General features: G+C 39.5%; 1 protein-coding gene across 3 annotated transcripts; it reads right to left on the bottom strand.

Annotated features, from left to right (window-relative positions):
- LOC143847563 (nudix hydrolase 20, chloroplastic-like) lies at positions 1 to 22216 on the bottom strand. Of its 3 annotated transcripts, XM_077356454.1 has the most exons (9): positions 21866 to 22192; positions 21682 to 21746; positions 20298 to 20484; positions 19878 to 19958; positions 6700 to 6825; positions 4599 to 4678; positions 1496 to 1611; positions 924 to 1044; positions 1 to 248 (listed from the first exon to the last, which is right to left on the bottom strand). In XM_077356454.1, the coding sequence occupies exons 1-9, from the start codon at positions 22109 to 22111 to the stop codon at positions 179 to 181; spliced, it is 1092 nt and encodes a 363-aa protein (XP_077212569.1). In that variant the 5' UTR covers positions 22112 to 22192; the 3' UTR covers positions 1 to 178. The 3 variants fall into 3 exon arrangements, 1 of the variants encoding a protein (XP_077212569.1); XR_013235081.1 differs by lacking the exons at positions 1 to 248; positions 924 to 1044; positions 1496 to 1611; positions 4599 to 4678; positions 6700 to 6825 and adding exons at positions 7707 to 13403; positions 13503 to 15634 and having other exon boundaries at positions 20312 to 20484; positions 21682 to 21753; positions 21866 to 22005; XR_013235080.1 differs by lacking the exons at positions 1 to 248; positions 924 to 1044; positions 1496 to 1611; positions 4599 to 4678; positions 6700 to 6825 and adding exons at positions 7712 to 13403; positions 13503 to 15634 and having other exon boundaries at positions 20312 to 20484; positions 21866 to 22216.
- Positions 22217 to 22688: the final 472 nt, after the last annotated feature.

Below are 22688 nucleotides of genomic sequence, written 5' to 3'. Positions count from 1 at the left end.
TACAGGAACTCGAATCACTTTGATTGAGTCTCGAGTCGACTCACTGAGTTCTCAAATTGCGGCAGTAACACAACTGGTACACCATGATGATCCAAGTTATTACCGATGTGATCAATTAGACGTTTAATAGTATATCCATCTCAATTCAGTTCATAGAAGAACACAAAAAAGGAATAATTTAGGAGCAATCTCCACTCCTCAAGCTCTGCAGTAATTGTAAGTAGCCGCAATCATCGGGGCTTATGCACCTGCAATTCAAAATATATTCAAATGAAATGGATAAACATATCAAAAGTTTTAGTAGATTTGATTCACTACTAAGAAGGCCCTGTTTGGATTGTAAGAAAAACATTTCTGATGGAAACTTCTTTCTCGGGAAATTTTTTCTTTCCACGATTTAGACGGAAATTACATGAATATGGTTAATTTAGAGGGATATTATCATAAAACGAATGTCCCTCTTAGTAAAAATTGAATAGGATTGGTTCAAGTTGCATCTTTCAATGTGCAAAAAAGTAGAAATTTTTCAAATTTTTTTCCTTTCCAAAAAATTCCTGCAATCAAAAGTCCAAACAGGGGCCAAGATTTCAAATTTTAAATTTACATGGCATTTCATCTATGTTTCCTTGTAGGGAAATGATATTTCAATCCACTTTTTCTTGTCTTTTCCTAAAAATGATGGCATATCCACCCCTTTTCGTTTAACTTCCAGGAAAAGACAAACAAAAGGGGGTGGAAATACTGGAAAAGGGTGGTGTAAATATCATTTCCCTTTTGTACATTAAGAATGTATTCTGGCTGCTAATTCCTATAAAGATACCTTTTGTTTTGTTTGTTGGTGAAAAAATGTTTCAAATTTGAGAAACACTCCTTTAAATTGTAGAACAAAAGATCATAGCAGGAGAAAAGGACGAAATCAGTACCCATGACGAAAGAGGAAATCAATGATGACAAGGGAACAATTTGGCTTGAAAGAATCCGTGCTTCGAATGATATTTGCTACTTGGCCTATTGGGATCAACCTGAAACCATCCACCTCTCCATCTGCCAAATATGATTTAAGCCAATTTATTACATAAACAAACACCTGAAGAAAAAAAAACAGAATGCAATACTTTCAAGGGGCATTATCACAAAAATAAATACATAGAAGCTAAATGAACCATGGAAACTGCTTAAGATAACCACCCTCAATTCTCCGTGGTGTGTTTTCTTGTTTTCTTCTTCTTCTTGTAGTGCATATAAATGATGAAAATCATGAAACTACTAAAATTCTTGAGTGACAATGGGGGACAGCTCAAGGTTGCAGACTATCTCCCCATTTCGAGGCATATTTTATAAGATCAAGCTTGATTGCATAGTCCAGAAGTCCAATACAGCACTAAATAATGCAAGCACAATGTTGTAACACAAAATAAATATGAGTGGCGTAACACATGTGACAAGATTGTAATTTCCAAGAAAAATAGGAAGTCAATATCTAGAAGATACTCACCTTGATTTTCTGGGATGAATTCATTAGGAAGTTTTAAATCATAGCAGAAAAGAACATCCCTCTTGTAACAATACCCATCGATGTCCATATAAGATACAGCTCCAACCGGGATCGCTCTGTAATTACAATTACTACATTGTCAGTATTATTTAATTGAGATTTGTTGCAAAAACTCCGATAAAAATGGAGGATCAGAGCACACAAAGATCTACAAGTAGGTCATAAATCCAAATAATCTTGATCTAGAAGGGCTATTTTGCGTTCAGACTTGAAATCGGTCTCTGGAAAGTTCTTGGGACAAAATCCCAGTTGAATGTTCAGAAGCTGTCTACAAGTACTTGGAAATACTCAATGGTGAAATATGATAAGTTCAACGATGCAATTGATAAGTTCTTGCTTAATTATATTCTAGAGAGTTTACGATCAAAATATGAAGTTGAATGCACAAAGGCGAATAAATGAATTTGTCTAAGTCTGTATGATTGAAAACTAAGGATGAATTTATCCATTTTCAAAATCTCTAGTATTTGTTTCACTAACCTGAAATCATTTCAAAAGATGCAAAGTGGGAATAGTTTCTAATTTTTTGTCAAAACAAATCCCTATAGGTAAAAGGTCCATAGATACAAAAATGTTTCAAAACTAAAGCCAAATTGTGAAAGGACTTTATATCTGTCATTCGTGTATATTAAACTAATGGACAACTAATATTGATTCTTTTCAATGTAGCATACGTTTAACAAGCACAATCCAAGTAAGTTACCAGTGAGAGAAACAGTTCATCAATGCAGTTTTGGATCAGTCATTAAAGAATTTCCCAAAGTTTCAAGAATTATATTGGACACCCAGAAAAAGGGTACCAACCATCGTTCTTAGCATTTGATTTGGAAAATAGTGCAGGAACAATGAGAAAAATCATAAAATATCAGAAAATATACGGAAAATCGATAATTCCATAATTCTTTTTATACAGCCTACTGAGAAGAAAGCACATCAAAATCTTGGAAACCCTGCAAATTTCACCGATAAGAAGTTTGAAATCTCCATACAAATTTTGATGACAACAGGTGTTATCCCGTCATTAGTAGCATGGGTTCGCTTGGGCCCCTTATATTCTTTTCTCTTCCTTTGTTCCTCTTTTGAAATAGATCTAGACTGTTTTTAGGTAGTGCTGCTGATTTCTGCATCGCTAAGCCGGTAAGGAAATTCTATTTTCTCATAGTTACAAAGATAGATTTTGTAAACAACCAACTGGTCTTAGAGGTATAACCTATGATGCTTCCTTGAATTTGTCTCTTCTTCAAGTCATTTTTGTACATCATTTTCTCTCTTCCAATATCAATTACTTTGTTGACAATATTAAATGCTTTCTGTTGCATCTAGGATAGGGTAGCTTAGCCATTTACATTCTTTTGTAATAATATATCATTCCTGTTGAACTTTCACCACACAAAAGAAACACATCTGTACATCCAGTATTGCCACCTTGAACCAAAGCCTATCCGCCACATCACTAGAAACCCCTATTTGACTCTGTCGTATGCTTACCCCATGCTAATTTTACAGACCACACCTTTAATTTGGTTGTGATTGTAGTACTCCAACTCATTGGCAATAAGCGCTTAATCGAGGAGTTCTCTACCCTGAAAGAAGGCACTCCGTCTTTGAGAGATAACTTTGTTTAGGAATCCCTTCACCCAACCAGTCGGAACCTTAGCCAACACTTTATAAACATACCCCACCAATTTTATAGGGCGGAAATCAGAGATGCGGACAGCTCTCTCCTTAGGAATAAGAGCGATAAAGGAAGCCCCCGTGCTTTTCTACAAAGACCAATCCCCTTGAAAAGCCTCAAGCAAAGCGAACAAGTCCCTTTTCACAGTTTCCCATAAAATATGGAAGGTGATTCAAAAACTATTTGGGCCCAGAGCTCGATCCCCTTTCAACGCAAACAAATCATTATGAACTTCCTCTACACTGAAAACCGCATCCAAAGACCCGTCCCCCTGGTCGACCTGGTAAAAAAAATCTCCTCCAGAGTAGGGAACGTATTTCCCTCTAATGAACACGAGCAAAACAAATTGCACAATCTCACCAATGATGATTGCCTTATCCTAACTTTTGATGCCATCAATCATCAAAGTTTCTAAGACTTGGGGAAAAATCATGAAAAAAGATCATTTGTAAGAGCTTGTTCGTTGGTCACAAAGTTACTAAGGTGAAAGAGCTTGTCCTTGGCCACAACATTACTACAAAATAACAATATAGACCATTTGCAAGAGCTTGTCATTGAATCCAAAGTGAAAGACTTAGTAGCATAGTTACAGAGGGTTGCTGCTTTTAATATATTCTCTAATTAAAGTTTCAAAAGGAATAAATTACATCATTTCAATTCAGTAAACGAAACTGATACCAAGTAATCATCTCTATGGCATAGAAGTGGGAAAAACACGGAAAAAGATGATCAAGACATGTACTTTGGGGAGACCAATAGTAACTTAGTAAGAAGCATAGCACTAAAAGTCTAAAAGAGGCAACCAATCAGAGCTTGCCCACCAAATCGAAGTTTAGCAGTCATAACAATTCACTTCAAATATTCAAGGTTTTTCAGCCCTGATTAGGTGTGAATTTCAAGCAAGGTTTACAATTTCGGTTTCAATTTCGGTTTCGGACATAGCCGAAACCGAAATTTTGGCCGAAATTCAGTTAAAAAAATCAAATTTCATTATTGTGGTCGGCCGAAATTTTGGGAAAAAAATTACATTTTCCCGCGAAATTTCCGAAATTTGGGATTCTGGCCGAAATTTTGGATTTAGGTGGTTTCGGTTTCGGTCCCAAGACCCCAACCGAAATCTGAAATTTCGACCTCAGATTTTTCGGCCAAAATTTAAAACCATGATTTTAAGCTAGTGTGTAGATAACTTATCTACACGTGTGTAGAAACCATTTTCTCTTTCAAGAATGGCATATGTTGAATATATGTGTTTCAGATGCATCATTAGCATACCATTTCAACTTTTGTACCATGCAACAAACTGCAAACTCATATTGTATATATTGAGAAGCAACCAACTTAATGACTAAATTGTAAGTGAAAACATACGTGTTAGCAATGGATCTTGAAATTCCTGCTTCCTCTTCACACTCCTTCAGAAGATTCTCTTTGCAGGTAATCCCATGGGGCTGCAGTCACCAATACAAAAATATAAACCCTACTACTTTACCACCAGTCCATATTATCCAAGGAGAAAGTGTTGCATGAGTAGACCATGAATAGGTACAAATTGAAGATGATGTATGTTCAACTGGCAGAAGAATATTCATTGAAAATAGGTCAACAGATTTGCAACTCAGCCATCGGTTTTTGTGATAAACTCATCATGCAAACCTTCCAAGTTTAATATTAAAGTATTTATTTGCATATAACCATCAACTCAGCCATAAACAAAAAACCATAAAAAAAAAAAAAAAAAAAAAACATCAACTCCGCCATCGATTTTTGGTATAAACGCATCATGCAAACCTTCCAAGTTTCATATTAAAGTATTTATTTGTACCATCTAGATAGTAGAAAAAATGAGTGGATGCTTTGGAGTCATAAATTTGTTAATACCTAACCTAGAAAGTTAAGAAGGATATGGTTTTTACACCATTTATCATCATCCACGGCTTCAGGAAAAAAAAATATTTAGTGGAAATCATAAGAGCACAGACCATAGGCTAGATTGGTGAAGATATGAATCAAAATCATCCCAACTAGTGGTTATTCTAGACATGGCTTTCCACATCCATCACCTCCATCCTTTCATTGTTTGATTTTCCAATAGTCAATTTCTTGACTATGGCATGGAGTCTCTCCAAACACAAGACCAGACTTTCCATAGTCAGGTTTTTGACTTTGGAATCCACTCTCTCTAAACATGAGATCACTACTCACTTTTCCATCAAAGTCTCAAACATCAAGGCATCCCCAAGATCATTGTCAATGTTTGATATTTGCTCACATAGCCCAGCCCCATCCAGTCGCGATATAAGCCATCGAATCATACATAACTACCTCTTCAGCAACGAATTGTGTCAACAGTATTTGTGTTCCAATAGAAAGTAGGCAATCCATGAATTTGAAACCAGTAGATATTATGTAATTTTTTAAAAATATATTAAAGTTTTTGAAGGGCTTCTTTTCTAATCCACAGTGCACATCCTAGACCACAGAAATCCATCATATTCACGTCGAGCTGAAATAAAAAAATATAAAATACTGTCATTTATGCTAGTAATATGTGCGTTAGAACCATAACCCTAACACTTAACAAATGTGAATTTAAGCCTTTTGATGCCCATGTAGCCTACTTCACCACCACCCTCTGCAAAAACTGTGCAGGTTTTTATTCACCACATTGTCATGGGATCAAGATTATTAGGGTCATTTCTAAAGAAACTCTTTGAGAAGGAAACTCTCTTGAAGAGTCTTTCCCAACACCAGGCCACCACCAATCTAAGACCATTCTTTTGATAGGTAAAAGTGAAGTTTGAACCTCTGATCTTGATGTTATGCACTTGAGATATTCACCAATAGGGAGAAGGCTCAACTTTGTCTACTACCGCATGTCATACACCAACCAAAATTACTAAATTGGTCTGTACATTATATTTCCTAATGGTTAAGATTTGTCATCAAAATATTAGTAGGATAGTAAGAAACATTATCATAATGGAAATTATAGTAAACATGCAAAGGTTCTGATGTAAATATCTTTCATTTGTGAATTCTGAGCAGCGCGACATTCTAAAAGGGCCGACGAAAGTTCTTCAGTCAAATAAGCCTTTTGAATGACTAAAGACCAATTTGCAGGTGACTTTTGGGCAAAAACTAGTACATACAAAATTACAAATCCAGTAGGGGATAAATAAATTAATGATTTGGGAAAAAAACAACAACAAATGTAAAACAACATTAAGAATAACAAACATTGGGTTGGATGAACATCATATAAATGGAACAAATTATAAAGGAAAACATGTGAACAGTTAGTTAAAGTTCAAGCTTGATACCAACAAATGGCCAACAAATATTCCAAGCATTTTAGTGATAGCCTGATAGGGCATGTGTACTGCAGAAACAACATTCAATACATCCACTTCATGACTTTATGTGTTACTGCAATAAAATAAGTAAAAAAGACAAGAGATTCATTACAGACAAGTCCCCCAGCAACAAGATGGTCGAGCATTCCGGGGAATGTGGGCTTAAGATCGCTTCTCTTCCCTATCCACAGGAACTTCTCCCCATGCCTATCGACATAGCCATTCATATGGACACCATATGCCTGTTCTCGAAGAAAAGGAAGGGTATGAGATTATCAATACAGACATGAAAAATACATTCTGCACATCAACTAGAGAGAGCTTTAAAATGACTGAAAAAAAATTAACAGATTTTGAAGCTTAAATACAACATACAAGAAGCCCAAGCACGCATAGAGGTGGCATATGTAAAAAAAAAAAGTCCTACGAAAATAATATACTGAATCTGAATGGTGTAATATAGCTTTTTAGTTAGCAACCTTAAATGGTAAGCATACATGTTTTTTCACATCAAATTTAGGAACGAACAAAAATCATCCAATTAGTGCTAAACTCTTTTTTTTCGTAGGTAAGCAGGGATTAGTGCAAACTCTTCATTAGCAAAACCTATGTAATATAAATTTCAATTTAGAGAAAATACTTTTTTTATGACGAGAAAATACTTAAACTTTCAAGCACAATCATAAGGGGTTTTCCTAACCGTATTGCACATGATTGATCAAATTGCTATGCTCAAATTGTGGCATGGGAATCATGCAGCCTTCCAAATTTCATGAGCAATAGATACATCAAGAAACTGACCACCATCGTCGCCCCCCTCACCAACCTCCTTCCCTCCCATCCCTCGGCACCACCTTCCCTCTCCCTCTCCCTCAACTCTCTCCATCCCTCTCCCATCTCTCGGCCACCCCACCCCGTACGTAACCTCCCCCCCCCCCCCCTCCTCGTACGATAACTCCACGCTCCCCTCTTTCGGCCCCCTACCCCATATGTAACTCCACTCCCCACCCCCATACGATAACTCCACCCTCCCCTCTTTCTTCTCCCGTATACCCACGCCCCCAAACCCCCACCAGTTCCTGTACCCTCCCCCCGTAACTCACCCCTCCGCTTGTAACCCATCCCCATCCCTCACCTCCCTTCCATAACCTCCTCTCCCCTTCCGTAACCCTAATCCCCTTGCCTTTCCTCATGGATTAAATCTCTAATAATCTTCTCCTCTTTTCTCCGTGGCTCCGAATTCTTCTTATTTTCTTTTTATGTCTTCGAGGCCCTCTATGCCTTCGTTCCGTGGTGTTTCCTTCCGGAACCGCGATCTCCATTATTGATTTCTACGATCTCCATCCTTGAGTTGCTCCTTTTCGTCAATAGGTTTTTCGCTTCGGATTTTCTTCCCATGTATTCCCACATCATTGAGGATCCCTCCCTTGGGGAGCCTTCTGCCCCTCCGCCACGCACATCCTCCTCGTCCTATAGTCTCTCTTCTTCGGTGGACGGTTCATTCTCACCCATGACCACAGTCAAGCTTGATGGTTCCAATTACATAAATTGGAAAGTGGCTGTGGAGATGTACCTCATTGCTAGGGAGAAGGTGTCCATTATTCGTCGTGATCCTCCTGCTACCACTGATCCCTCTTATGAGAAGTGGGAACAGGATGATGCACTTATTCGTACTCTCCTCTGGCAGAGTATGATTCCTCAGATTGCCGGTACCATGATCCACCTTCCGACTTCGCGAAAGATTTGGGATCAGACTGTTGTTGTCTACTCTGGGGTAGGCAACCTCGCCCGCATTTGTGCCACCTATTCATAGTGTATGCATCTCAAGCGTGGTGACACCCCCCTTTCTACTTATTATAGTCAGTTTGTTTTCCATTGCCAGCAGCTGGATGTTCTTATACCTCTCACCACTGACCTGACTCTGGCCGCCCAACAGCGTGATCAGCTTCGGGTTGTTCACTTCCTTGAGACCTTAGGCCCTGACTTTCTTCCTCTTCGACAGCAGATTTTTGGCTCAGGCACTATGCCTTCCCTTCAGGAGGTATATTTGAAGTCCAACAGTGCCTTCTTGGTGACTCTGTGTTGGTTCCCTCTGTTGATAACATTGCCACAGCGGCATATGGAGTGGGTGATCGTGCTACTCATGGTGGAGTCACCTTTGGTCGTGGTCGTGACACTGGACGTGGTGGTCGTGGTGGTGCTGGCCGTGATCATCATGCTAGCCGTGATCATCATGCTAGCCGTGGACGTCGCCCACACCCCTATTGCTCTCACTATCGCCGTGATGGACATTATCTTGAGACGTGGTATGCTCAACACCCTGAGCTCCGCCCTTCATCAGAGCCTCGTTTTGGCCGCTCCGAGCACCTTTCAACACCGGATACTTCAGCATCCTTGGCTTCTCCATATCATTCCAGCCCAGTCCCTACTGCTGATGAGGTCTTTCTATCTCGTGCTGATTATGATGAGTTCCAGCGCCTCAGGTTGACCAGCAACCCCCCAAGTGTCGGTTTCGCTCAGCCAGGTAGCTCTCTTGCATCTTTTCTTACTAGCTCCAGCTCTTGGATCATTGATTCTGGAGCCTCCAATCATATGGCAGGTACTTCTTCCTCACTTAGTTCATTTCGTCCCCTTTATTCTTTTTTTTTTTTTGAAAATTGACATATTTCATTAATATTAAGGTAGCATTCGAGACCATGAGTCCCATCCTGCTTAACAAAATATTAAAGGATGAAGGCACGGGCATACCCCGAGGCCAATTTGAAGATGCAAAAAGTAAGAAGAAATACAAATTCCTAAATTACTCCTTTCTTCCTTTCATCACCCTGTTTTCTTTATAACTCCCAAAAAATTCTTTGTACACCTACGTCTGTACCCCTCTAGAACTACGGATAAACTAGTTTTTCTAACAAAGACCAAACTTGCACTCTGAAGTTCTGAAACTCTAGATCAGACATGAACCTCCAAGAAAGTATAAGGCTAGAGAATCCAGACAAGAAAGACAGAGTCTCTCAAGCCATGACTATTGCATATTGAGTATTTCTAGATATAGACAGGTATTTCACAATGCTATTTGAACATTAGCTATCTTAGATGGTTGTCAGCAGCAGGATTTACCATCAACAAACCCACAACCAAAATGTTGAGATTCCCAAATCAGCAACTAAAACCTCCGGACTAATATTAGTGAAGATCTTCAACGTTTCATCCAGTCAGATACTTCCTCAGGAATACTTAAAACGACAAATTTAATCAGACCATAGCAAATCCTCAAAGGGGAGCCACAGAAATGCCTCAGGTAGCAAAAGACTCGTGAACTTATCAATGACCTTCCATACTTAAGTTCTTCCGACGGCCTCTGCTGAAGGTTTCAAAAAGACTCCTTTAACCACCAACTATTCAGCATAGCAATCATCCTCCCTTTAATCCTGAGCCCAGCTCAGAAAAAGTATTGATCTAAGATAGGAGCTAGTTGTTTAAACCTCTTCCCCAACCTTCTTCTCAGCTTCTTTTTCTCTTACCTCCTTCACTACCTTATCTCTTGCCGCCATTTCTAGAAACATGTCTTTGGTTGGCCCCAAGTCTTCATCATATTCAATCCCAAAAACATCCCCCATTGTTAACAAGTCATCAAATTCTTCTGAGAACGGTCCACGACTCCTTGATTCTTCTGAACAATCATCAACCCGTTTTGCCTTACCTTTAAGATCCCCACTAGGCCCTGGGGGCTCGCCGGCTCCCTGATCTACTTCCCGTCTTAAGATGTCCGAAGTAGCAACAACCTCATGATTCGGGTCCCGATTATTCTCCAGGTCCCTAATTACAGTCCTTCTCTCCTCCTCCTAGAGGCGCCGCCGGGTGCGTCTTTCCTTTTCTAATATTTTGCCGAACATGGGGAGTTCAAGGAGAGGTAAATGCAATTCTTTATCACTTGTCGATTCAGAGGGATTAAGGTCGATGCTGGTGTTGCTGGTAGAATTTTTCCTTAGCTGTGCCCAACGCTTCTTTAGCGGGCTAAGTGAAGCCTCACAAGGGGCGGGTGATTCCTTCCTAGCTAGATTTTCATTGTAGCGAAGATCTTTTAGGAGTTCAAGATCTCCAGCCTCATATAAAAAGTCCTAGGCGACTGGGATGTTTCCACCCTGACTCGCTTCCTTCCCTGGCATAGCTGGTGTAGTGATGTTGTCAAAATTTCGAAGGAGCTTCAGAGAATCAACAAAAGTCTCCTCCTCCTGTGATCCTCTTTCATAAATATACCTTTAAGTTTTCTTGTAAAGACAGAGAGACCATCTCAAGTAGCTAGCACCCGTACTTCCGAATTAGTACTTCTACGGGGTATATTACCTTTCCATGTACGTAGGCGCTTCTCCTTAGAACTTTTACTTTCATTATTAAATCTGGTTTTTATTTTTAGAGCCTTTTTCTCCTTAGCTGAATTCAATATACAACTGTCAGCAATATCTTTACGGAGGGCTTTTCCTTTCTCGCCTCGTGCTGCAGCAATTAATGTTTACGGGGCCGATCCACCTCTAGTCTAACCCCCACCTCCCACGCACGACAGCTTCTCGGCTTTCTGGCGAGTTGTTGGCGGCAGGGCAAGGCAAGGACTTGGATAATTCAAAATTCAAACAAGGGCCCACCACCGGCTCCCTCGCGATATTACAGCCCCCGGGATTAGCGTCTGTCACCATTTCAGGTGGGACAGCCATCGCCGGCGATTGAGTACCGAAAGCCTGCTAGTGCTTGGGGCCCTCACAAGCAGCCAATATATCCTTACTACTAGATTCCCCCATTACCGACATCGCCAGACTGTTAATACTATCCTCAGAGATCATCTTGACTCCTACAGAGTAGATGTTGGAATCTACTCTTAGGTTAATGGATGACAGGATAGATTTCCAAAGGGAGGTTATGACCAAAGCCGAGGCAAAGGTCATACAATGGTCATGATTACCAAATATCTGAGTCTACACCACCTGGCCCAGGTGCTGCCCGAGGGTCTCCACAGCTGTTTCCTTTATTCTCAGTCCATTACACTTGCTGATGGGAGCTCTACTCCTATCTCTGGTGTTGGAAATATCTCCCCTCGTCCTGGCCTATCATTGTCCTCTGTATTATATGTTCCCAAGTCCCCTTTTAGTTTACTTTCAGTCAGTCAGCTTACTAAATATCTTAATTGTTTTGCCTCATTTTATCCCTCTTATTATTTTTTCAGGATCTCTTGACTTGGCGGACGATTGGCTCGGGCCATGAGGTGGATGGGCTTTATCGTTTGGACTGTGACCCTCGCCGTGCCATTTTGCACAGCTCCATCGACGCCTATCAGTCGCACTGTCGTCTTGGTCATCCTTGCCTTGAGTGGTTACGGCGGACATCTATTATTTCTTCACATGTTCAGTCTTTTTCAGTGCGAGGCCTATGAACTTGAAAAACACCACCGGGTGTCCTTTCCTTCTAGACCTATTAGTTGGGTCTCACACCCTTTTGATTTAGTGCATTCTGATGTCTGGGTCCCGCGCGAACTACCTCTATGTTTGGACATCGATATTTTGTTATCTTTATTGATGATTATTCACGCATGACTCGGCTTTATTTACTTAAGGATCATTCAGAAGTTTTCTCTGTTTTTCGTACTATTCATGCTGAAGTTACCAATCAATTTAATTGTACCCTCAAATGTTTTCGCACTGATAATGTAGGGGAGTATTTCTCCAAATCACATGGTTTTGATGAGTTCCTTTCTACTCGTGGTATTCTTCATCAATCTTCATGTGTTCACACCTCTCAGCAAAATGGTGTAGCAGAACGGAAGATGAGATCCTTACTGGATGGGGCCCGTACTCTTCTTCTTCAAATGCGGGTTCCAAAGACTAATTGGGGTGATGCGGTTCTTACTGCAAGCTACCTTACCAATCGGCTTCCTTCCTCGGTTCTTGGAGGTTCCACACCTACTTTACGTCCTCATCATGACCCGTTCCCTCTCACTCCTAGGATCTTTGGTTGTGTGTGCTTTGTCCACAACCTTGGTCTTGGTTTAGATAAGTTGGACCCTAGATCTGAACGATGAATCTTTCTAGGATACTCACGGATCCAAAAAGGTTATCGTTGTTATAGCCCACGCCTACGTCAGACCTTTGTCTCAGCAGATGTCACCTTCTTTGAGACTGAGTCCTACTTTCTCAGCCCTACGGATACTGCCCCCCTCTCTCCTTATTCAGACCTTCCTCTACCTATTTCTGTTCTTCCCGACACGGTAGTCACTCCCTCTCCACCTCCTCCATTACCAACGCCTGAGATTGTCTCTGTTTGTGAAACTTCTGCTCCCTTACAGGTACCTACTCATCCACCACCAGTAACCTATGTTGCATGGATTCGGATTCGGGTGTCGGATTCAGCAAACCCAAAAAATAGGGATTCAGATTCGGTATTTTAATTAAATTAATTAAATATTTAAAAATTTTAAATATATATATATATATATAATAAAAAAATTAAGCAACATTCAATATGCTTTCATAATTCAAAACTCTATATAACAACCATAATAATATTCTAAAAAATGTTCCTCTAACCAAAATAGAAATATGCTTTCATAATTCAAAACCCGGGCGCACCTTCAATTCATTAATCAAAATATAACATTACAACTTACAAAGGAGGCATAAACCTTGCCTCTAACCCAAACAACATGCAAAAAAAGATAACAAAAAAACTTCAAATATTTGGAGTGCCGAAATTTGTCCCATCTTGCTGCTCCTCAAAACCTCATAATCCAATTCCAATTCTGCTCCTCAAAAACTCATAATCCAATTCCAATCAACTGCAATAAAAATATTCGTGCATGAATGGTTAGGCATGATATTTAGACTGTGAAATAAAAATTAAAGAAAAAATGAACATAAAATATTTAAAAACGTACCTTCCTCTACTAATTCTTTCCACTTTGCTCGTCTTCATCAAACAATGAAGGCTCTAAATCATCCTCATCCAAGTATAATTCAGCATCTTGAAGACTGGAAGCCCCTTCAACAGCTAAGCCTTCACCCACAGCATCCCAATGTCATGAAGGACCATCCTTATATTCACTTTGCTGCCTTGATAAAAGACGTAAATTGGAATGCACAAAGACCAAGTCTTCCACTCTTGATGATGTCATCTGGTTAGAGTGGATGTGTGCAAACGTGCTCCAATTTCTTTCACAACACGATGAAGAAGCTGGTTGTGATAGAATTTTTGCCGCCAATGCCTGTAACATAGGAGTGCTCGAGCCATTCTTCGTCCACCACACGATCGGATCTTCAGAATATCTATCAGACATAACCTCCCAACAGCCATAGTCACCAACTCCGGTAGAAAATTGTCCATACTCACTGCGAATGGATTGTCGATCGGCTACCTTTGGAAAGAGGCTCTCAAAACATCTATCTCGATTAATTGATATTTCTCTATCTACGTGTGGAGACTCCCGATTTTGATCTGCATCGCCCTCAGATAGCCATCGATCACTGTAATACTTCGGATTCAGACTGTGGGCCATACAATGTAAAGGAGTGTTGCTTTTGTTCCATCTACTAAGCAAAATAGTCTGTACCACATCATAAAATGCCGAAGTATCTAAATGAGGATCTTTCATCTCATGATGAAAAATAATGTCCTTCGCTTTCTCAATCATAGAATCCCACATCTCATACACAAGATGTAGTGTAGGACTATCAGTGTCATAGGCCCTCAACATGGACACAATGGGCTCAGTGAAGCTCAACATATAATCAACATTGTCTCACCATGTATCGGACACTGTACACTCATTTATCTTATTTGCTTTCTGGACGTCGGCAGTATCTTTATAATGTCTCCAGTCTTCAGACATCACCATCTTTTCAAGAGCCGTTTTGACTTTTTGAACTCATGCAACCATCTGAATTGTGGATGCAAATCTTGTTTCAGCCAAACCTAATAATTTCAACTTTGAAAATCTATTGAAAATGGCGAGTGCCATTGAATGATTCACAACGAAATTTCTAATCAACTTCACGTCTTTGTCAATATCCACTATCCATTCACACTGTATAATCGCTTCAAAATTCTCAATTGTGTTACTCGGCGAACATATGTTCTTCAAAGCCAAGTTCAGTGTATGGACTACACACGGTGTCTAAAATATGTGTGGGTGAATGGTTTCAACCTGTAGCCCTACAGATCTACAAACAGGTGCATTATCAGTGACAATTTGCACCACCTTCTCTAGCCCAACCTCAGAAATAACTTCAAGAAATAATTTTGCCATGTACGACGCATCCTTGTATTCTCCACTCGCATCAACAGATTTTAAAAACATAGGTTTACTCTGTGAAACAACCATAAAATTTATGAGTGGTCTCCTTTACACATCTGTCCATCCATCAGACACTATAAATACCCCTGTTCGATTCCATGCCGCTCTGATAATATTTAAAATATTGTCAAGATTGCCCTTTTCCCTTGCAAGTAGAGTTGTCCTGAGCTTGTTGTAAGATGGTGGCGTGTAACCCTTTAAATTACTATCACAAGCATATTTTATCACTGCTCTAAAATAAGGAGATCGGACAAGATTAAATGATAGCCCCGAAGAATAAAGCACGCGACCTATCATTGTATCCATCTCATCCCTAGAAGCCATGTTAAATGACTGGGCAATCAGACTCTCTAAAAGTTTCCTTTTTCTAATAGAGTCGTCAATTGTCATTTTTGACAGTGGTACTGAAGCTGCCTTAGCTGCCGCATTTGCCATTTGCTTTCTTCTATCCGCTTCATCACTTTCTTTATTTAAGGTATTTAACATCGTGAGGTCTAATGCAGTACATTTTCTAACTCCTTTCCCACTAATATACAGCAAGTGGGATTTCACTCTTGAATATGAGCCTCTGAATTCTTCATTACAAAACTTACATTTGATCTGCCAATTTCCTCCCCCACCTTCACACCAGCAGAACTTCTCTACATGATTCCACAGTGGGACATCTACATTCTCGTTAACATCTTTGTCCGTATTGTTACTAGTAGACATTTTACCTGTGAAAAAGTATATTTTGTGAATATTTTCTTGTCTTGGGTACTAAATTGAAAATTAATCTAGAAATATATAATTAGTTAATTTAGTAAATCTTAATCTGGATGGACAAGTTATAGTTTTTGTAAATACAGGCAGTTCATGAAAAAAACTATAACAAGTGCCATTTTTTATGATATTAGCTTGAAAGGCATCCTATGGGAGAAATAAATCCTACTGTTCACCCATGCATAGTTAATGTGATACCGTGCTCCTAATGTACACCCATGACCCATGCATAGTACAGGTGTACAATAAGAAGGAAAGCCGTGATTATATTATTTCCAAAAAAAAAATCCTTTTTTTAAAGGTGATATATTAATAAAAGAGAATAAATTTGTTGGCTGTTGCATGAGAGAATAGACACCTCCTGAATAAGACAAAATCTGTAGAGAACTGAGTATACGTGGACACATTCTCATGCAACAACCAGCCAATATAGGTATTTTTATAAATGGATTTGCTATGGACTATCATGCATCAGACAAAATTTGTTATGAGAGAGAACACCTCATTAGTAAGACAAAAACTTTGAGAAGTGAGTCTATGTGGATACTCTCTCTTGCAACTGCAAGCCCAGGAAATGTCTTCTGCAATGGTCCCTAACAAATCCCTTTATAAAAATAAAATTGTTTGTCGTTTCATGAGAGAACAGACACATGGTGAATAAAATGACATATGTTGAGAACTTTATAAAAACGTGGACACACTCTCATGCAACAGCCAGCCAATATAGGTATTTTTATAAGTGGATTTGCTATGGACTATCATGCATAAGACAAAATTTGTTATGAGAGAGAACACCTCATTAGTAAGACAAAAACTTGAGAAGTGAGTCTATGTGGATACTCTCTCTTGCAACTGCAAGCCCACGAAATGTCTTCTGCAATGGTCGCTAACAAATCCCTTTATAAAAATAAAATTGTTTGTTGTTTCATGAGAGAACAGACACCTGGTGAATAAAACGACATCTGTTGAAAACCTTTAGTGTAAGGTGGAGACACTCTCATGCAAAAGCCAGCCAATATAGGTCTTTTAATTATCAAGGGATTTGCTTTGGACCATCATTCATAAGACAAATCTGTTTTTACAGAAATCTGTGAGGATAGAAAAACTCAGAATGCCGTTCAAAAAAAAAAAACTCGGCATCTTTTCAAAGTGAGAGAGAAGGCGGAGGAGAAAGAAGAAGAAGGTGAGAAAATAAATACTTGGAAATTGGATCTTTTCCCTCCTTCTTCTTCTTCTTCTTCTTCTCCTTCACGGAAGGATGGAGTAGACGGCAACCCTTTTCACGGAAGGACTGAAATCGCCTTGAACCAGTAGAAAATAGGAAGAAAAACCCTACTCGTATGAAGAAGATAGAAAGAGCGTCTCTCTCCCACCAAGAAGGCAGATGGATGAGTCGAGTCTTCCCAGGGCTCATGTTATCGTGAGAGACGCCCCCTAAATGGAAATTCTATCTATCTTTTTTTCAAACCAGCAAAGTTTGACACTAACGAATCATTTTTTATGTAACATCTTGGAAGAAATATCTGGAAACCTATAATATCTGTAAGCTGCCCATTTTTATCTTTTATAAATCATAGCAAGTCTATCGGTGGAATATTTTTTTTATGTATATCTTGGAAAAAAATCGAGAAAGGTAAGAAATCACGAGATTCACATTAATTAAAGCTGCATGCGTGTAGCAAGTCTCTCTGACGAATCCTTTTTTAATGTTTATCTTGGGGAAAATACAGTGTAACGTATGGATTGGCCGGATTCGCATTAATTATAGCTACATGCCTTGTCGGATTCGCATCAAAGACGGTGTTGACTGGGTGAAAACGTCTTGACACGTATCTCACCAAATCCACCGCGTATCAGTGTCCGAATCCGTGTCGAAACGTCTCGACACGCGATTCGGCCCACTGTCATGAAGAATCCACGCAACACAGCCAGTAACTAAGAAGACCTATTAGCGTCAACTCAAATCTGCAGCTCATTCCTCTCCGGCAATGCGATCGCCAGCTCAAGAGGTGATACCTCATTCCACTTCAGAGGTACTTGTCAACTCCCCTATTTCTTCTCGTACTCGTTCTCATAGTATTGGTCATCATTTCTCTTCTGTCATTTCCTGTGATTCTCTCACCCTTATTTTTCATAGTTTTGTGTCTTCATTGTCTTCTGTTTGCCACAGTCCTTGCTTGAGGAATTTGATCACCCGGGGTGGCGGGCAACTATGGATCTCGAGATGGAGGCCCTTAAGGCGAATCGGACTTGGGATTTAATACCTCTTCCTCCTGGTGCTCATCCGTTGGTTGTCGTTGGGTTTACATGGTTAAATACTTGCCTGGTGGATATGTTGAGCACCTTAAGGCACGCTTGTTTGCCAAAGGTTATACTCAAACCTTTGGCGTCGACTATGGTGAGACATTTTCTCCGGTTGCGAAGATACCCTTTGTTCGTGTTCTCCTGTCTCTTGCTTTCAACCATGGCTAGCCTCTAGATCAGTTAGATGTCAAAAATGCATTCCTTCATGGTGAGCTCACGGATGGCGTGTACATGGAGCAACCTCTTGGGTATGTTGCTCAGGGGGAGATGCCCTCCTTATGTCGACTGAAGAAATCCATCTAGGCCTCAAGCAATCCCCTAGAGAGCATGCTTTGGGAGGTTTAGTGATGCTATCATGCATTTTGGTATGAAGCAATGTGCAGTTGATCACTCTGTCTTCAGTCGTCAATCTGCAGTTGGTTGTGTGCTATTGATAGTCTATGTTAATGACATCATCATTACTGGCAATGATTCAGTGGGGATCCAGCATTTGAAGACCTTGCAAGAAGAGTTCTCTACCAAAAATTTGGGGCGTCTAAGATACTTCCTTGGCATTGAGGTAGAGTATTCCACCAGGGGGATCTCCCTCTCACAGAGGAAATACGTCTTAGACTTACATGACAAAACAAGTTATCTTGGAGTGAAACCTACCTCAGTTTCCATGGACCCAAATGTAAGATTACTTCCTAAAGAGGGAGACTTATTGGATGATCCTGGCAGATACAGGAGATTGATTGGTAAACTTATATATCTTACAGTCACTCACCTACACATTTCCTTTGTTGTTGGCGTTGTCAGCCAACATATGAGCTCACCTCGTACTTCACATTGGGCAGCAGTTCTTCAAATTCTTCAATACTTGAAAAGTGCTCCAACTAGAGATTTGTTGTTCAAGAAGTATGGACATCAGAAGATAGAAGGGTACACAGATGCAGATTGGGCGGGATCATCAACTGACAGTAGATCTACCACAGGGTATTGCACATTTGTGGGAGGTAACCTTGTGTCATGGCGAAGTAAGAAGCAGGATGTTATCTCTAAATCTAGTGCAAAGGCTAAATATAGAACCATGGCCCACACAAGTGGAGAGCTTCTCTGGTTTCGCTCTCTTTTGTCAGAAATTGGTTTTCCTCCATCATCTCCTTCTCAGTTATATTGTGACAACAAAGCCCCCATTCACATTGCCACAAATCCAGTCTTTCATGAGAGGACCAAACACATTGAGGTCGATTGCCACTTCATCTGGCATAGGATTCATAAAGGGGAGATATGCACAGTGTTCACTAGATCGGTGGACCAATTAACTGATATGTTGACCAAGCCATTGAACAAAGCAAAATTGAGTGATATTTGCAGCAAGCTAGGAATGTTTGACATTTACATTCCAGCTAGAGGGGGAGTGTTAGATGTATGAATATGCCCAAGGGCATCATGGTCATATGTAATATTCTCTCTTCATATATATACACAAGTGAGGGGGAGATTTCCCTAACTCACTTTTTCTCCTCTTCATCTTCTCTGCAACAACTAGTATAGGAAGAAGGGAGAAAATAGGAACTGGATGAGGAAAATATCCTTCGGTTTTTTAATCTCATAGAAAGACGGAGAACTTTGAATGCTATAGATATCCAATCGAACTGCACAAATAAATTTCTGTCTGAGACTACCAAATGACTCCTACTATCTCTTACCATTCTATTCCATGGTCCTATTGCCATACATCTGATCAAACCAAACAAGCAAGGTTTAATATCTACAATCTCTTCTGGGTAATCGAGAGTTTAAGATTGACCACTTGCTGGACATCTTATTCTTAAGCAATACATCATCCGAGGGCAACTGTGACTAGTTACTAAAAGAAATTTATTGTGTTATGAAAAGTACATAGCAAACCTTTATTCCGAAGTAAGGAGCAGCTGCGCGTTCTAGGGAGAAAAACGTTGGCATCCCAAAAGATGATGTCACAGGGTATAGCTGGTGGAAATCAACATAATCAATAGTTAGTGAAATAATGTGAAAATGATTAAACTACTGGCAAAACTAAGTGTTTGAGAATTTCAACAAAAGAAAAGAATCAGCATACAAAATTCAGTACTGAAGCAAAATTAAAATGTGTTAGGACTTTTTACTACGCAAAATAAGCTTTATCTTAGTAGCAAAACAAACCTCAAATCTCAAACTTTCAGCACTACTGAAAGGGGTTTTTTTTAACAATATATGCAACAATCATGGTCCCATGTAACATGAAAAATAATAGCAACTCACTGGAACAAAGATGAGGATCAAATATAATTTGGTGACCAAAAGAAGTACCTCATTGCGTATACCTGGAATCAGTTCTTCTCCCAGACATTTAATTACACCTCCAATTGCTCTTGTCCTATCATCTGGTGATCGAAGTGATGGATGTAATGTGATAAAGCCACCGACATTGCTACCATGATTATTACCAAGTGGAAATGTAAACACATCTTGATACTTCTTTAAATGGTCCATGAAGCTGCACAAGATTAATAAGCCGATCAGTACAAATATAATCTTAGGACGTACTCGAATTTTATGATAAGTATACCTTCCACTGTTGGAGCCAGAAAATGCTCGGGAGTTTAGTTCTTCAAGAGATGCTTCCAAATACAAGAATGCCAATCATGGTTTCACAAAAAACATGTTAATAACTAAAATAAACCTAAGTGGTATGAAAATTTGCAAACTAGAGTGTATTTCCCATCTGGAGTGATATAAGACCTAAGGTTTCACATCTACGATGTTGACATGTACTTGGTAAACCTTAACATCACAGTTCATCCAAATCTTGGACACAAATCAGGTAGGGAACTTTTAATCATAATAAAAAGACCTAAATAATTTCTAAATAATTAGAAGATGTTTTGAGGAAAATGTGTCACATATAACGTATGTCTGGACGTATGCAGCATGCAAATCAGTGTTTTAAAATGTGTCACATATAATGTATGCCTGGACGTATACAACAATGCAAACTGGTGTTTTAAAACGCGGATGCAGGCCAAAATGCGACCAAAGTATATCCTAGTCACGCGGCTGAGTACTCATATGAGGCGGTCATAACTCGGGAGAGTCAAAGGAGTTTTGATTGAATTTGTAGGGAAAAATGCGGACTTGGACCAGAACACGGCCAAGTAAAAAGGGAGTCGACTCGGTGAGTTGACGATGACGTGGGAGAGTTTTGAAACTATGATGCAAACCCACCTCTACCAACATGGGCTAACCAGGATTCTAGTGGTATTCTTTAAGCAGTTGATCCACAGATGGTCAATGTCGTTCTGAACTGTTTCTAACTATTGACACACTACTTGGAACAAAAACTTTTTGTAAACCTGATGATTCAAAAGGAGTCAATAGATGTGGAACAGGAAGGTATGAATTTGAATAAAAACAAACCCCTTGACATATATTACTTGATGAAGAGGAGGGAATGCTCAAACTCGTAAAAATTCAGATCAAGGAACAAAGCACTATGAAAGCAAATACAATGATGTCGTTAACATGGTTTAGGCTCTTTATGTATTATCTCTGGATTAACATAAATCACAAATTTGATTAGGACACATTGTATGATTGGTTTTAGCGGTGAGACGTGTATTATATGAAAAAAAAAGAGAAATTTTGCCTCCAAAGATACCTAAATCATATAATTAAAATCAAAGCTGTTATTTACCGCTTATGTATATATCCGACAATTCGATCATCGATTGTGAAGGGAACGAACTCCGATTGTTTTTCCTGCAAGCTAAAACAGCAACAATCAGATGAATTCAAATCCGAACAAATCTCAATCAACCATCTTTCTATAATCAAACAGTTCTAAAAAATTCAAAAAGATGAGAAGATTGGGCACTTACAGAACCTCGATTGCAGGTTTTGACTTTCTCGAAGTAACCTTGAAGAGGGTTTGAGGGGTCATCTCTATTGTCATCTAGGGTTTGAGAAATTGAAAGGACATCGCCCCAGCTGAAGCTGCTTGACGTTATTAGAGAGCGAAATCTTGTTATCGGTTTGAAATTTGGGAATGAGATTTTTTTATTGGCGGGAATTGAAATGGAAAGAAAAGGAGAAAATGAGGGATTAAAGAGAGAGGCGAAAGACATTGGAAAATTCGTATGTGTGAAGGAGAAAAGTGGGAGGTGGAGGAAAAGACACTCAGCGGGTCATGGATGAGAAGGAGCGTGGGAGTTGGCTGCACGCGCACCACGCGCGAAGGTAAGCCTAAAATAAAATAGAGAGTGCTATTATCAAAACAGGGGAGTGCGTCTTTCAACTTAGCCTGTTGCGCCTTTCAACACTTGTTACCATCATTTCCTTTGCCCTGTTTGGATTGCAAGAAAAAACATTTCTGATGGGAAAAAATTTCTTGGATTTTTTTTTTTTCCCTTCCCAGGATTTAGAGGGAAATGATATGATTATGGATACTTTAGAGGGATATCTCATGTGTAAAAAAGTAGGAAATTCTAGAAATGTTTTTTCCGTTTCAAACTTTTCCAAAAATTTCCTGCAATTCATGTTCCTGCAATCCAAATTTTGTACGAACTTTCATTCATGTTTACTTGATTTCGGAGCTAAATATTGTATTAACTATAGTAGAGGAATGATAGAATGAAGGGCGCCCTGGCAGAAATTAGCTTCAAGGGCGCCCTTATTGGTTGATTTCTTCAAGTGCATTTATGG

Source organism: Tasmannia lanceolata, unplaced genomic scaffold, assembly GCF_043159265.1.
Source record: "Tasmannia lanceolata isolate RefF3 unplaced genomic scaffold, GAP_Taslan_0.1 ptg000015l, whole genome shotgun sequence".
Taxonomy (NCBI): domain Eukaryota; kingdom Viridiplantae; phylum Streptophyta; class Magnoliopsida; order Canellales; family Winteraceae; genus Tasmannia; species Tasmannia lanceolata.
Note: the sequence above shows the minus strand (reverse complement) of the source record. Positions and strands in the feature narration are given on the sequence as shown.